The sequence below is a fragment of the Archocentrus centrarchus genome, chromosome 2 (genome assembly GCF_007364275.1).
Source record: "Archocentrus centrarchus isolate MPI-CPG fArcCen1 chromosome 2, fArcCen1, whole genome shotgun sequence".
NCBI classification, from domain to species: Eukaryota; Metazoa; Chordata; class Actinopteri; order Cichliformes; family Cichlidae; genus Archocentrus; species Archocentrus centrarchus.
Window position 1 is genome coordinate 28402182 of NC_044347.1, and position 16257 is coordinate 28418438.

A 16257-nucleotide genomic window follows, 5' to 3' on the forward strand; every position below is an offset into this window, starting at 1 on the left:
CATAAAGAACATAAATTAGAAAGAAACAAACAAACAAAAAAAAAAAAACAAAGACACTAACTAAAGCTAACAACTGTTTTCTCAACTCTCCACGAGAAATTATTTCCCAAGTTTAGCTTACAGATGTCAGGGATACACACCAATATTCCAATATTTATCCTGTTTTAGGATCGGGTTCATCCAAGACCTAAATCCATGAACATGAAAGTAAACTCATCCTGGTTGATCAGACTGAGCTTATGAAGGAAATCGTGGTGTTTAAATAACTTTTTGTTTACATTGCTTGTAGCATGAGATCTGACCACCCGCTGGTCAAAGATGACACCATGGGTGACTCACCTCGATATCTGAAATAAACTTGAAATAAGCGCTCGCCGATAGGCTCACTGGGTGTCGGGTTTTAGACACGGCGTCCACCTAACGGGGCCCGCGATGAGCCATTCGCCTAACACCCTGCTATTTAGAGGTGGGAATGCGCTGACACCCTGCCCCCTCTACACACCTGCTCCTCTCCATCTGTCCCCGTATGACAGACCCATCAGTGCTCCTCTTCCTCCTTCCTTCGTCCACTCCTTCACCGCAGTTCCTTTATTGAAGAGTTTCCAGCTGCTCTACCTTTGACGGTTTGCTCTGAAATTTGTTATTTCGCGCCGCCCCCTGGTGGATTTTAACCTGTCCATTTATTCAGTTTATCCCTCAAAATTAACTTTTTACAACCGGTACGTTTTATCGATGGCGGAGAGTGTGCGCCCTGAGGACTATTGTGACGAGCCGGTGGAGGACGAGTTTGGAGAAATCATTAAGTGTCGATCTGGTAGGAAACCAAAACTTCTCGTCTGTGTGTGTGTGTGTGTGTGTGTGTGTGTGTGTGTGACAGAGAGAGAGAGGGGGAGTGAATTTACGTATGCGTCTATATGTAATTAGTTTTCATGCTTTTGTACATCACCCCTTATTATGAACTTCATCTCTGCTATAACTGAAGATGGGATAAAGGAACTAAAAATATCTTGATACAATTAAAATGATAACACAGTTTGAGGGGACCTGAGCATATCTTTTTTTAACTCTTGCTGAAAATGTATTTGAAGGAGTTTATATATTTTTATAATTACAGTCAGCAAACGTGACAAATATTTTTGTTTCTGGACATTATGACTACATTTCCCATAAGTCTGCTTGCTTCCTGTAGATGTGGATGTTGTAGGCCATGATCAAATCTAAAAACAGCTCATGTTTGTGACCTTGTCATATTGTCGCAGGTCAGAGTGAAGTCATTTTGCAGTCTGAGTGTCACAGAGTCACCAATAAGACAGCGCTGAAATGTGCCTTTGCTGGGGTGCTCTTTAAACTGTAAATCTCAGGGCTTAAAAAAGCATCTCTAGTTTGAGGCTCTTTAGTCACACGTGCGTTTATTTCACACATTTGAAGTTATTACAAAATGAAAGTCATACATATTTCAGGTGTGTGCTTTAGTGGGTGTTCCAGCACTTTGCTAAAGTGACTGATATTGTGACAGACAATGCATGAAAGAGTTATTTAAATCAAGGCAGCAGAAGTTGCGATATGGTGACTCATTGTTCCTAGACTAATATATATATATATATATATATATATATATATATATATATATATATATATATATATATATATATATATATTCACTTGGGCATTATTAGTGATTGTATCGATAATGAAAATAATAGGTGACCATGGACTTGCAGTACTGCTCTGAGGTCATTTCTGCAAGTTTTTGGTGTGCTACATGAGCGCTGCACTTTCATTTTTATCATCAAAGTGTGATGATAAAAATAAACCTTTAATTTAATTCAATTCACATAATTCTTAAGGCAGCAAACAAACTATTGGGCAGTCAGGCAATAATTTTCCATCAGTCTGTGAGAAACTGTGATCTGATATGTTGCACAGGGCTCAGTGAAAGGGAATATTGGTTACTTTGCTGAGAAGCTGGAGATTTGCAGCCTGCTGCAGCAGTAGGAAGTGTTGAGTTTGTGTTAACAGTAACTTGAGACTACATTTAGGTAGACACCACTTTAGTGGATCAATTTGATGTGAATATTTTGTTTGGTAATTTCTGTTTTTTGAAATGCTGCACAGGGTACATTTAATTAGCATAAAACTGTCTTTTTAACATCTGAACTTGCTCATGCTTTTCATCTATCACTTAGGGCTTGTCTTGCTGCATGTAGGGTCAACATCATTTCTGTCATTAAATTATTTCCAGTTTAACATGCTGTATAGCCAAACCCAGGGCCAAAAATACTCTGGGTGAGGTTGTTTTATATGTGAAGCGTGACCACAGTTACTTGCACTGAGCACTGAGTTACTTGCAGTGCTGTGGAGGTAGTGGGGATTTTATTTCCTGTTATAGGTCCTGTAAAAAGGGGATGACCTGGCATGGTCCATGAAGTGGTGAGAGACAGTGAGACTGATAGCGTGACCGATGGAGGGTATGGCTGTTCTGGAACAGGTTAGCGCCAATCCTTTGCTTCCTCAGGGGTTGACTTTCCTTTTGCCCGTTTGCCTCTCTTTCTGTCTGCTTGTGTAAGTAAGTATTTTCCTTTGGGGATCTGCCTTCAGAAATAAAGCTTGAGTGAATGAAGACAGCCCCACTTTTTCACACACACACACACACACTTTCTCTTGTCTCTGTCTGTCTCATCCATTCCCCCCATGGTACAGCTGGTGGGTCATCTAAAGCTCTAAATGGCATTCAGCTGGCCTGATGGACGGCTGCTGTGGAGTGTCAAATAGCCTAGTTTGGGAGGGTGCCATATCACCCTTTCTATCTCTTACTCCCCCTTTTCCAGCCTTCTGTTGTCCTTTTTACTTGGTTTCAGTTTTTCCCGCACCCTCTCTGCAGCAGACCTTTTCTCTCTCTTGTTCTTCAAACAGTCTTTTCTTGCTTGTGTGCCATCCTTCTGTCTCCTTGTGTCATACTTTAACACCCAAGTTGTTCTTCACTGTATGACTATGTCTACCTGTCAGAACTTAATTCTGTGTTCTGGGCCTCTCTGCAGATATTTAACCTATCAAGTTATATGAAATTATGTATTAATGTATCCAGAATTTCCAAAAAAATGCCCACATGATTGGAAAAGTGGTCATTTGCAGGTTGTATTGTATTTATTTAACTTTTTTTGTTTACAGATACTTAAATATCCAGTAATTAATATCCAATAATTTTTTTTGTACATAGCAAGAAAGTAACTTTTATAATTTTCTGACTCTGTTATTTATTTATTAGTTAATAACTTGGCTACTTAACATCAGAAAATGGTGAAGAGTTGATGTTAAAACATTGTAAAGCCCAAGGTGACATCTTCAAATATCATCAAGATGTTATTTCTTACTTTCTGATAAAGCCAAATCCTCACATTTGACAGGCTAGCAAAATAGTGCAGCTCAAATAAATAAAAAATACATATGCATATAAGTGATTCTTGGACACTGACAGCAAGAAATTCATTGAGCAAATGCAAACAGTGTTCCTAAGGTCATTACTTTCTCAACTTCAATCTGCTCTGCACCTGTGCTCCACACATCGAGACTGAAGAATAACTGAGTGCAAAGTATAACCAATTCAAGAAAAGAAGCATATTAGAAACATATTTAAAATATTTACACAATAGGTATGAATTTTGCAGTAGGATTTGCCCATAACTGAGTGGTTAATGTCTGTAGAAATTTCTATATTTACCACATATGTTTGCAGATGAACTGTTTTAGAAAGTTTCCTTCAATATTACCTTTCCTTTTTCTAGCACAGTTGTTTTACCCATCATTTCTTGTTAGGCATATACTGTATGTACCTCTGGGTGCAAACCTTGGTTGAAACAGACAGGCAGGCACATCTGGATATTACTTTGGACAGCCACACCCAAAGGATCTCTCTGAGATATGCAAAACAGCAAGTACACCCAAAAACCAAGCAGAGTTCTCAAAGTGCTCTGTAGGGAAGACAAACTGCCTGTCAGGAGGCAGACTGAGTCATCGCCATTTACCAACGACAATATTGGAGGTATTGAGCCCTGATACCTCCAGTCCACATGCGAAACTGTCCTTGGGCAAGATACTGATGCTCAAATTGTATCAATCAGCATATCAATGTATGTATGGGTAAAAAGTGCTTAAGGGCATAGAATAAAGTGCTATATAAATGAATGGGTCAGTGTGGCTTGTGATGTTAAAGCACTCTTAGTCCTCAATAAGAGTAGACAAGTGCTATGCCATTAACCATTGGAAACATCGCATCACTTCACTTACTTTCACTTCACCTATCATCTCTCCCCTGATTAACCTTTCCTGCCTTCACCTCAGCTGACTTTACTTTTTCACCTCACTTCCTCCCCCTCACTTTAGTTGATATTGCTTTGTGTCTATTCAACTGTTCTCTTCTTTTTACTTCACTTGGATCTCATTTTTCTCTTTTCTTTTTACCGCTTCTTGTCTTGACTTTCTTGTGTTTTCATCAGCTTTCCCTTCACCCTTCATCTTGTTTCTTCACCTATTTGCCTCTTTTGACATTAGTTATGACTCATTTCTTATTTAACTTGCTTTTTCTTTTCAGCCTTTTACACCCTCTCATTGTTTGACTCTCTAGAATTTCTGCTAGTCTTCATTCACTATTACAGCTCTTCTCTCCTCATTGCTGTGTTTTAAAATGATTTTATGCTTGATCCTAGCCTGGTACCAAGATTGTTTCCTACTAAAATCAGTCTATTTGTGGGGCATTTATCAAATCTCATGTATCTCACTTTAAACTAGCTGGATAACTGTAATTTTGGCCTCTCCATTATTAGTCCATGGGACACTGTCAGACTTGTTTTTTAATATTCATTCCATCCATTTTCTACCTCTTATCTGGGTCCAGGTCACAGGGCCAGCAGTGTAAACAGAGAAGCCCAGACCTCCCTCTCCCTGGCCACCTCCTCCAGCTTATCGGGGGAACACCGAGATGTTCCCAGGCCAGCTGAGAGATGTAATCTCTCCAGTGTGTCCTGGGTCTAACCTGGGCTTGGATTCTGGTAGGACATGCTCCGAGCATTGCACCCAGGAGGCATTCTAGTCAGATGCCTGAACCACCTCAACGTTCTCCTTTCGATGTGGAGGAGTAGTGGCTCTACTCTGAGTCCCACCTGAATGACTGAACTCTCCTCACCCTACCTCTAAAGGAGAGGACAGCTACCCTTCAGAGAAAGCTCATTTTTGCTGCTTGTATCTGAAATCTCATTCATTTGGTCACTAGCCAGAACTCATGACCCTAGGTGAGGGTAGGGTCATAGATCGACTGGTAAATCAAGAGCTTTGCCTTTATGCTCAGCTCTCTTTTCAGTACAAAGGACAGGTACAGTGTCTGCCTCAGTGCAGATGTGGCTCCCATCCATCTGTCAGTCCTCCTCTCAGTGCTGATGCTTGGAAGTGCTAATTCTCATTCACACTACTTCAAACTGGGCTGCAGTGCAAGCTGGAGGCCACGACCTGATGAAGCTAATAGAACGACATCATTCGCAAAAGCAGAGATGATTCCCTGAGGTCACCAGAGTGGAAGCTTTTGCCACTTGGCTCTGGAGAGAAATTTTGTCCATAACAATTATGAACAGAACAGACTTGTGACAGAGAAGTACAGATCTGAGTACAGCCACAGTGTCAGGGTGCAGCTTGGTGTAACACTACTTCCTTTCCAATTTTCAGTATTATCGGCCCTCACTTGGTATTTATAAGATGACCCTAGAGTATGGAGAAGGGAAGGCAGTTAATAATAAATTAAAAGAAACATAAGTCAGCATGTTAATTCAAAGAAAGAAGGAACTAACTAACCCAACATATAAATAGACAAATTGCTCAAACAGTAAAACAGTAAACCAAATGGATCAAATGAACAACCATATAAAGAGCACACTGTGCTCTGAGCTGACAGGCTATCAGCTGTGCAGCGTACCTGTCATGTTGAACTGAGATTAATGAAAAGATGGAAATAATACAACACTATCACTATTTTTTTTAAGCCTGACTGAAGGATGCCATTTCAGAAATGAAATTCTGAAGTTGGTAAAATGCTTGATAATATGAACAGGGCTTAGAAGAATCAAAATGTAACCAAAGCTGCAACAAATGAAGGAAAAACATAGACAACAGCTGATATGTTTTCCTGCATTTGACATTTACTGAAAAATATTTATAGCAAAAATTCCATGAAGTCATAAAGGGGAAGGAGAAGCAACATAAAACCAGATAGAATTGGTTGTATACTTAGTTATTTTTATTCCATTTATCATATTAATTGAAGTTTTTTTAATTACAAAAATTTAAAATGCATACATTTAAAGAATAAAAGAGGAACTGGCTCATGAAGGAGTAGAAATAGAAATAAAGTAGTAAAGTAGAAATTAAATACTTAAAAATTATTATTTACTGTAGGAGCAGTGATTTAAAAGGGAATGTTAGAAACTTAAATGTAAGCAGATATAGTCAAGACAGAAAGATTACTCTTGAAGAATGCAGGGGTTTCCAAATCCAAAAGTTCATGTTTGAGATATCATATCTTCTGTGACAATGGCAGTGCAGTGTGACAAAATAGTATTCGTATGTGTGAAAATGAAAAATTGCTACATAAAAAATGAGTATAATGAGCCAAGCCTGAAGGTAGCTACGGGTGAGTGCAGAGTATAGTTTTATAAACAAGTCTAAAGCAACATGAAGGCTTAAGGGCCTTCAGTTGCCTCCATTATGCAGCTGATACACTTTTGGTGTTTCAGATGTATCAGCCCACAGTGATTCTGCAGGATCTCTTGCAGTTTGAAGAAAATCAGTCAAGCATAATCTCCACACATAAATGTTGCTGTGAAGTTTCCTGTTTAACTAGATGTTATGGTGGCATGAAAAGTAAAGTCGCAACCTTTGTTGTTGCGAGAAAAACAAAACAAACAAATAATAATAAAAAAGGATGTTTTCATCCAGTAAATTAGCCTGTTTGGTAGCTGACATTGCCCTAGCTCCTACAAGTTTTATCCACTTGATAATTATGAAAATTATAGAAAAGATTCTTAACCTGTTTCCGAGGCTGCAAATCCAGATTGGAAACTGTTTAGATGAGATTTGCAAACTCCAGCATGACCCTCATCCATTCACTTATATTTACATTTAAATTTTGTCTCATTTTTCTGCCTCCCTAAGTCAGCAATTAGGCCATGGTGCAGATGGATCAGTATCTGTCTCAGATAGCCCAGTGAGATGAAAAAAGAGAGATGAGAGCCAAGGTTCTGTGAGTTTGGATTATACCAGCAAGCTATACTTTTTCCTGAGTGTCCCACTCTTGCTTCAATCTGGAAAGTTGTGTACAAATCACTGGTCCAGTGTAGCTGCAGTCCTGGTTCTTTTTAGTAAATAATAGTAAGTTTAAAAAAAGGTCAGTATTCACTGGAAACTATTTGACTATTCTTATATTTCTCCCCTTTACAAAGTAGCTGGAGGCCCTGAAAATTTTCTTGAGTCAGAGGCTCAGGTAATAGTATTTATGGACAGAAGATGGCAGCAAAGACAGCTGCTGCCTTTGTGAGTGCCTTACTGAGATGCTGCCAATGAAGATGAATGTGTGGCAACAGATTCTCCTGTTCTTGGGAGATTTGAGTGTGGCTCTGTATAAAAGAGGGGCAGGTTGGGTTGAGACAAACATAGAGTGAAAAAGGGGCAGAGGGGAAAACAAAGACAAAACAAGACGGTGGAGAAAAGAGGCGGCTGTTTTCTTGGGGGAAGAAAAGGATGAGTGGTAAAATAAATGACTGGGGAGTGATGGATATTAGCACACACTCTTGCAGCAGTAGTGGGGTAGAGGGTTCATTGGATGAGCTGACCCACATGGAGTTTCTGGGTCGCTACAGAGCAGAAGAGGAGGAATTGGGTTTGATGGGGTGGGGGGGACTGACTGCATGTGTGTATATGGCGGGTGCTATAATGAGTCTGGAGGTCTAGTATCTCAGAGGAACCCCCTCTCTGCTCAATCAGACACATACACGCATGCTTGCACATACAAAAAACCCTTTTTGGGTTAGTAGGAGTCATGCCAGGGAAAATGGGTTTTTCAAACTGAGCTTGTATACCATTCTCATGGACGTGGTGCTGACAGCTGGTAGTAGGGCTCACACTGATCAATCAAGTTGGAGGAAGAGTCACATTTTTTCTTTGTAGCTGAAGCCAACCACAAAGATTATTTCTCTTTGCAGAAATTATCATGTGTTATTGATGCCACCGTTATCATCACAAGCCTTAGGCATTTAGTGTAGCATCCTTTGAGGACATTACATTTGACTTTTCAGCTGTCAGTTAATGGGTGCATGTGGGGAGGTTTCGGTATGGATACTAAAATCTGAATGCAGCTCATGGTCCTCCTTGGATCTGGATTAGTGGGGATTCACCACTTGTCAAAGTGTGAATCAATAGTTTCAGTTAGCTTTTGGACAAGCAATGTTTATAAAATACAAGAAAAGGAATGAACCCACAATCAAGTGCTGCAGATTAAACATATCAAAAATCATAAAAATACACTTATTCAAGACTCGGCAATTGTGAAAGTATATAATCCAAACTGTAAGTTTGGCAAATCGTTACACACGAGTTTCAGATTGTTAGTTTAGAAAAATAACCTAATATAATATCCATATAGGTTTGCTCTATAGGCTTCTGCGTGTTCTTATCTACTGTTAGCTTACAACAATGTTTACAGCACATGTACTGTAGCAGAGTAACCGCCACAGCTATGCTAAGCTAAGCACAGCTAAGGATGGTGAATTTTTGGCAAGTGGCCAGTTACATTTTTTTTTTTTTAAAGCCTGTCATGTCTGGCAGTTTTCGCAATCAGAATATGATCCGAATGCTCTGGTGTACCAAACATATTTGGTTTTCCAAGAATAGCTCTGTAAGTTTTCCAATGGGCTACTCTTGTTAATGTTTGTATTTTAATTTAATTTAATTTATTTACACCAGGCCTGACAGGTAGAAAGTAAAAGGTAGGAAAAAAGAGTGAGAAGGAGAAAAAAAAGAAAGAAAAAAAAAACAAAGGGGAGAAAAGAATAATCAAAGAATGATATACATACATGAATACATACATACATACATACACACATCCACATACACATGCATATACATATACACACACATACACACACACACAATCCAGTTGTTGCTTGCAATAATGTGTGTATGTGCCTCTGTCATGGAACGTACTCACCAATGGGGGCAAAAAACTGCAACCACACCCCCCGTGATCCGGAGGCGAACAGGAAGGACCCAGGGAACGCGGCCTATCCACGGCCCACTAGGAGCTCAGAAGACAGGACGCCACACATCCCAATGGCAATTGCGCACACACCCCAGAGGAGGAAGGAGGGAGACCCCAGATGGACCCCTCACGGTCAAATGGCAAGAGTCCAGAGAGGCAGAGGCAATGAGCAGCCAGGTTTTCTTCCTGGTAAAAGGGAGATTTTCCTTCCCACTGTCGCCAAGTGCTTGCTTATAGGGGGTCATCTGATTGTTGGGGTTTTCTCTGTGTTATTGCAGGTTTTTTTACCCTACAATATAAAGTGTCTTCAAGTAACTCTTTTTGTGATTTGGTGCTATATAAATAAAATTGAATTGAAGCGAACTGGATTATATAAAAATTATATAAGCAGACAAATTGATTTTGGAATTTTTACTCCTTAAAAATCTATTATTAAAATCTGTCTCCTGGTCAGGTTGTAGTTAGCACTTTTTTCTTGTCAACTCCTCATTGCAACATCACTCTTGTTGTTTTTCTTTAATTTAATCCACCAAAACCAAATGTAGATGCTACACTTTCTAACACAATGCTACAAATGGAACAAGTGAGGAGAAAATCATACTGTAAGTGATTGAGAGGAGGTGGGGCTATGTGTGGGCGCTGCAGTGTCTCGACTCACTGCCTAAGAAACGAGAGAGTGAGAAGGTGCAGCCATTGTGCTGTACTGATACAGCAGATAATAAGCATTGAAACTGTTTCCAATATTCAGAATCAATATGTGTTATTTTTAACAATCTACAGTATCAGTCAACAGTTTGGACACAATCAGTGAGTGTCTCCAAACTTTTGACTGGTACTGTAAATGTGTATAATATTTTCTTCATTCTTTACCAAAGCATTTTTGCTCATGTGTCAAAGCCTTTTCATATGTATAAACAAAGCCTTCAAATACTAGTTCTACTCTTCAAGTGGCAGAAAGCCTTATGCACCTCACTTCTCAGAGTATTCACTTCACACCCAGCCAGGGAATAACAAGCTAAATTATATAAATTATATGAAATGGAGGGACAAAGATACTGAAAAGAGGAACTTAAATTTAAAAGACTGTTATCAACTACCATCATAAATCCCACTGAATCTTCCTTTTCCAAGTTCATATTTAAACATTTGAATCCTGCAGCCATCTCTTTCCATGAATTTAAAATGCTTTGGCTTCTCAGAATATTTCTTTTGTGAGTATGTGTGTGTATGTGTGCATGTGAGATGGCGGAATATGTGTGCAAGGCCACAAATAAAGCTCCATCTTATCTTATTGAATTCTAATTTGGAAAATGACTGCAACTATGTTTATATGAATGTGCTAATAAAACAAGATCTTTACTTGACATGAATTGCATAAAAATATCTAGAGCCACAATAGAAACAAAACTTATTTTGCTGGACTTCCTGGTATAACTCAAACGCACAGGTAACCTGTGAGCTGGAGAGGAAATGACATCTCACTAATTTAGAAGATCTTCATTTAGGCTGGAAAAAGAGTTTATTGCTGTATATAAAAAGTGCCCCATAAAGCTAGGACATCTTACTATTCATCACTAATTGAAGAAAAATAAAACACCACCACCACTGTAGCCAGGCTGACATAGAGTCAGAACTCTGTTGTTCCTTTAACCTTAACTAATAATGACTTCATGAATTTATTCACAGATAAAATTTTAATCATTAAAGAAAAAATATTCATAACCATCTCACAGACGTATCATTATGTACACCTACTTTCAATACTACTGATAGTGCACACATCGCTGTTCTTGTCCTGCTATATCTCAGTACAGCATTCGATACAGCTGAATATTTTATTTCAGAGATTAGCGCATGCCATACGTATTAATGGTACTGTGCTGCAGTGGTTTGATTCATATCTAACAGACTCCAGTTTGTTCATGTAAATGGGGAGACTTCTTCACACACTAATGTTAATTATGGGATTCCGCAGAGGTCCATGCTGGGACCAATTCTGTTTACATTATACATGCTTCCCTTGGGCAGGATTATTAGAAGGCATAGCATACATTATCTTTGCTATGCAGATGACCTCCAGCTTTATCTATCCATGAAGCCAGATGACACAAATCACTTAAACTTCGGGAATATCTTAAAGACATAAAGGCCTTGCTGTCCTCTAATTTCCTGCTTCATAATTTTTTAGTGTCACTCAATAAATTGATACAAACAAACAAACAAATAAACAAACTTTGGTTCAGTTCACACAAGCAAACATTAAAATCTGCTCAGACTTACAACAAGAAAAAAATCGCTGTAGCTGACTCAGGTGGCCATTGCTTAAATTTGGAAGAACTTGTTTGTTATAAACATTTATTACAGCTTCTTACTTCTGTAAAACCAACTTCTATCCATCCATTCACTTCCGCTTATCCTGTTCAGGGTCACGGGGGGTGGCTGGAGCCTATCGCAGCTGACATAGGGCAGGAGGCAGGGTACACCCTGTACAGGTCGCCAGCCTGTCGCAGGGCCAACACAGAGAGACAAACAACCATAGGTGCATTCACACCTATGGGCAATTTAAAATGGCCAATTAATCTAGCCCCAGTAAGTGCATGTCTTTGGACTGTGGGAGGAAACCGGAGTACCCGGATAAAATCCACGCAGACACGGGGAGAACATGCAAACTCCACAGACCACCGCACTGACTACCGCACCACCGTGCTGCCAAAACCAACTTTTGGAGTTTTAATGCTTCATTGTAGTTGGTGGTAGTGTTTTGTTTTGTTGTTACAATTCACATGTCAGCCAGGGATTGATCACTCAACATCTGCTCTCCCCACAGTGCACCAAGCTCCCTGGGCTCTTCATCCTAGCCAGGCCCCACTAGTTAGGACCTGGCCACCAGGTGCTCTCGAACAAACCCCTCCCCCAAGCTTAGCTCTAGCATGGGGCCCCTGTTATCCCTGGTTCAGATTTCCTGAATACTTAACTAATGTATCATAGAGATCTTTGAGAAGATTTGAGTGATTATGTCCTTGGCTGGCTTGGGAAAGCCTCAGTGTATGTTCAGAAGAGTTGGGAGGGGTGGCTGTATAGAGGGAGGTCTGGTCATCCCTCCTTACACTTCTGCCCCTGTGACCCAGACTCGGATAAGCGTCAGAAAATGGATGGATAGATGGAGTCACATGTCCGGTACAAACCAAAAACTATGAGGTATTTTACATACAATTTAAAGTACCTTGGGTCTGTATGAAGTATTATTGATTAAATAAAATACATTAAATGGATGGCAGTCTTCTTAAATTAGCTGAAAATTGCTAAAAACTACTCAGTAGAGAACTACAGACTTGGTTAATATTCCACTAGGGGTTTGTCTCTGTAAACAATACTTTTTACATACAGTATAACTGAAGTTAAGTAATATTAGACTCAAGCACATGCAGACAACTTACAGTCATTTGTGGTTTTTGGTTACTATTCTTTCAATCTTGAATAGTCCATGAATTTCTAAGTGGATGTGTACAGTGTTTGTATTACCTCACTGAGTACATTTCTTTTTGTACATGCTCTCCCAGCACCACAGATTATATAGATCTACAGCTGCATTGATTCAGTGTCAGATGGGCACTTTTTAATCTAGCCTTTGCTCTCCACTGTTTGCACTTCTCCCCTAAGGTTTGCTCGCTCATTCTTCCTGTGTCTCTCCCAACATCTCTCCTTTCCTAATTTATATTCTGTCCTCTCATCTTGCTGTGTCTCCATTAATCTTGATTTTCATTCTATTTTGCTATGTTCTCCCTTGTGTTGGTCGGGTGTCTGACACACACAAACCACACACTTCTTACCTCTTTCAGTTCCTCACATCTTTCCTCTAATTATTTTTCTTTAAAAAAGAAAAACATCATCAAACATCATCAGCAATCTTTTTATTTATTATTTTGCTCCTTGAAATGGTGGTTGATGAAAAGCAAAGAAAGAATGGGAGAAGTGATTTAGAAAATACAGATGAGGAGAGAGGGTAAGTGAGAAAAAAATATAAATGGATGATAGAGGGACCACAAGAAAATTTTAGATGAAGGATAAACTGAGGCATGGCATGGTGAAGGTTGAAAGACCGGAAAGGCGGTGATGTCTTTGGAAATTATACTCTAAAAAGGTCCTTTTTAGAGTATATTGTATATCGTAGTATATTGTAGGGTCTTTACCTTACAGTATAAAGGACCTTGAGGGAACTTTTGCTGTGATTTGTTGCTATACAAATACAACTGAAGTTGCCTCAAGGTCCTTTATACTGTAAGGTAAAGACCCTACAATATTATAAAGAAAACTCAATAATCACACGATCCCCTATGAGCAATTACTTGGTGACAGTGGGAAAGAAAATCTCCTTTTTAACAGGAGCCAGGCTCAGGGAGAGGCAGCCATCCACCCTGACTGGTTGAGAGTGAGGGGAAAGAGGAGTTTAATAATTGCTAATGATTAAATACAGTAGGGGTGTATAAACACACAGAGAGTGAAAAGACACGAGTGAAGATGAAATTGTCAGTGCATCATGGGAAGCCCCCCAGCAGCCTAAGCCAATTGCAGAATAACTAAGGGATGGTTCAGAATCATCTGATCAAGGAAGGTTTTAAGCCTAATCTTAAAAGTGGAGAAAGAGCCTGTCTCCTGAATCCATACTGAGAGCTGGTTACATAGTAGACGGGCCTGATAGCTGAAGGCTCTGCCTCCCATTATACTGAAAACTCTGGGAGCCACAAGTAAGCCTGCAGTCTGAGAGCGAAGTGCTCTGTTAGGATAATAAGGTACTATAAGGTCTTTAAGATATGACCTTGTATATGAGGAAAAGGGTTTTAAATTAAATTCTGAATTTAACAGGGAGCTAATAAAGAAGCTGGGAATATGGGAGAAATATGGTCTCTCTTTCTAGTCCCAGTTAAAAGTTTGGACACACTCAGCCATTCATATGAATGGGTAAGTATGTCCAAACTTTTGACTGGTACTGTACTGTACATTCATGAACAAGCTTTTCAGTATCACTCTGAAAAGACAGGATATTGCTAATTTTAGCAATATTGAGCAAGTGAATGAAGGAAGTCCTACATATTTGTTTAATGTGATTGCTGAAGGACATATCCTGATCAAAAATGACTCCAAGATTCCTCACAGTATTACTGGAGGCCAAGTTAATGGCATCTAAAATAAGTATCTGATTTTAGATTTTTAAGACCAAGTACAATAACCTCAGTTTCCCTGTATGTTTTTCAAGAAATGCCTGTAGCTTAACTAATTTGTATCATCTGGTTTAATTGGTAAATATAGCAGGGTATCATCTGCATATCAATGAAAAACTGTCCAGTGTTTTCTAGTGATGTTACATCAGGGATGCATGTATAATGTAAAACAGTATTGGCCCCAACACAGAACCCTGTGGAATTCTGTGACTAACTTGACATAACTTAACAGCCATAACTGTGTTCTGTAACAACAATACGACCTATGTGAAAAAGAAGCCATGTAAGCCCCCAGACATCAGGGATTCCCTCACGAATAGTAAAGAGAAATACAAATGAAGGGCTAATACTCAGATGAAAGAGCACTAAATGAGTGACACAGGGAGAGAAGGTGGGAGGGCTGGGAGAAGAGGGCCAGGACTCTGATTGCACTTAATTGCTGTTCACATCCAGGGCAGGTCTAATCACTTTGAGGCCTTGTCCTTATGTGTGTGTGTGTGTGTGTGTGTGTGTGTGTGTGTGTGTGTGTGTGTGTGTGTGTGTGTGTGTGTGTGTGTGTGTGCGCGTGTGTGTGTGTAACTATGCTAATTTTTCCCGAGCATCTGGGTGTAGCTGTAAGCTCAGTGGAACAGTGACTTGCACCTCCTTTATCCTTGGTTTATAATTAGCAAATAGATTATATTCTAGAAGCTCTTGCTCTTTCGTCCATGCCTCCAAATCAGACAGGGACGGTTTTTCAAATTGCATAAGACTGAGAGGAGAGACAGGGAGCCATGATGGTAAATAAAATATACTATTTGGGCAAGTTTTTTTTTTTTGTTCACTTTTGAAATCACTGTGGAGTTCAGCTAGATCAAACCTTAGTTGCATTATCGTATTAATTTCATAGTTAGTTTTTGATCAGTTGTGTAATGTGACTGTGAGGTGTCCAATTAGAAATTCTGAATGAATATATATTATGCTATCAAGTTAATATGGGAAATGAACTGGTTCTAATATAGTGATTTTCTACTCAAGCAGTCAAAGGGTTTTATACAATATACCTCATTAACCCATCTACACACATTCATAAAAGCTTGTGCAAAATCAGGCATGGAAGGATAATTTATTTATTTATTTATTTTTTTTTTCTTTTTCTAGGGATATATGATTGACTGATTTGAATTTTAAGTGTATAAGAAATCCCTGATGTAAATGTTATACTCATGTCTGACTTTTGTTTAGTGGAACAGATTAAAAGGCAGATCTGTTTTTCCCACCTTGACTTGTGTTCTTCCTCACAGTACTTATACCTTCTACAACAGACCGTTGTATTTCCAAGGATGCTGCAGTGGAGACATGAATGTATTAAAGTTTTGACTTCGTATTGATGTGGGTTATTTCTACAGGATTTTGCCTTCTTAACTTTAACAAGATAAAATGTGTAGTTCAGGGGGGTTTTTTTTGTTTGTTTTTTTTTATTGATTTCTGAGTTAAGTGAAATTTTCTGGAGAGCTCCTTCTAGTGTCAAGTGAATGAGGATAGTATCGAGTGTCAAATGCTCTTCTATGATTAAACTAAAACAGAAAAGGTACTTTAAGCTTCCAGTTAAGGCCTTAGTCACACAGGCCTAGAGACCTGTCGATGACCATGTAGCAGCCACTAGTCACGGGGGGGGGGGGGTGTTTAATCTGACTGGAAGTGCCTGCTGGAGGCGGCTGGCAGTTATTGGTTGCAAATATATGTAAAAAAAAATTCTGCCAC

General features: G+C 39.3%; 1 protein-coding gene across 1 annotated transcript in view; it reads left to right on the forward strand.

The window, feature by feature from the left end:
• Positions 1–662: 662 nt before the first annotated feature.
• The window catches only part of dmd (dystrophin), a 387210-nt gene continuing 371615 nt past the window's right edge, over positions 663–16257 (forward strand). The window contains exon 1 of the mRNA XM_030747286.1: positions 663–814. Coding sequence (XP_030603146.1) covers positions 733–814 — 82 coding nt within the window. The 5' untranslated portion in view covers positions 663–732. The remainder of the gene's footprint in view (positions 815–16257) is intronic.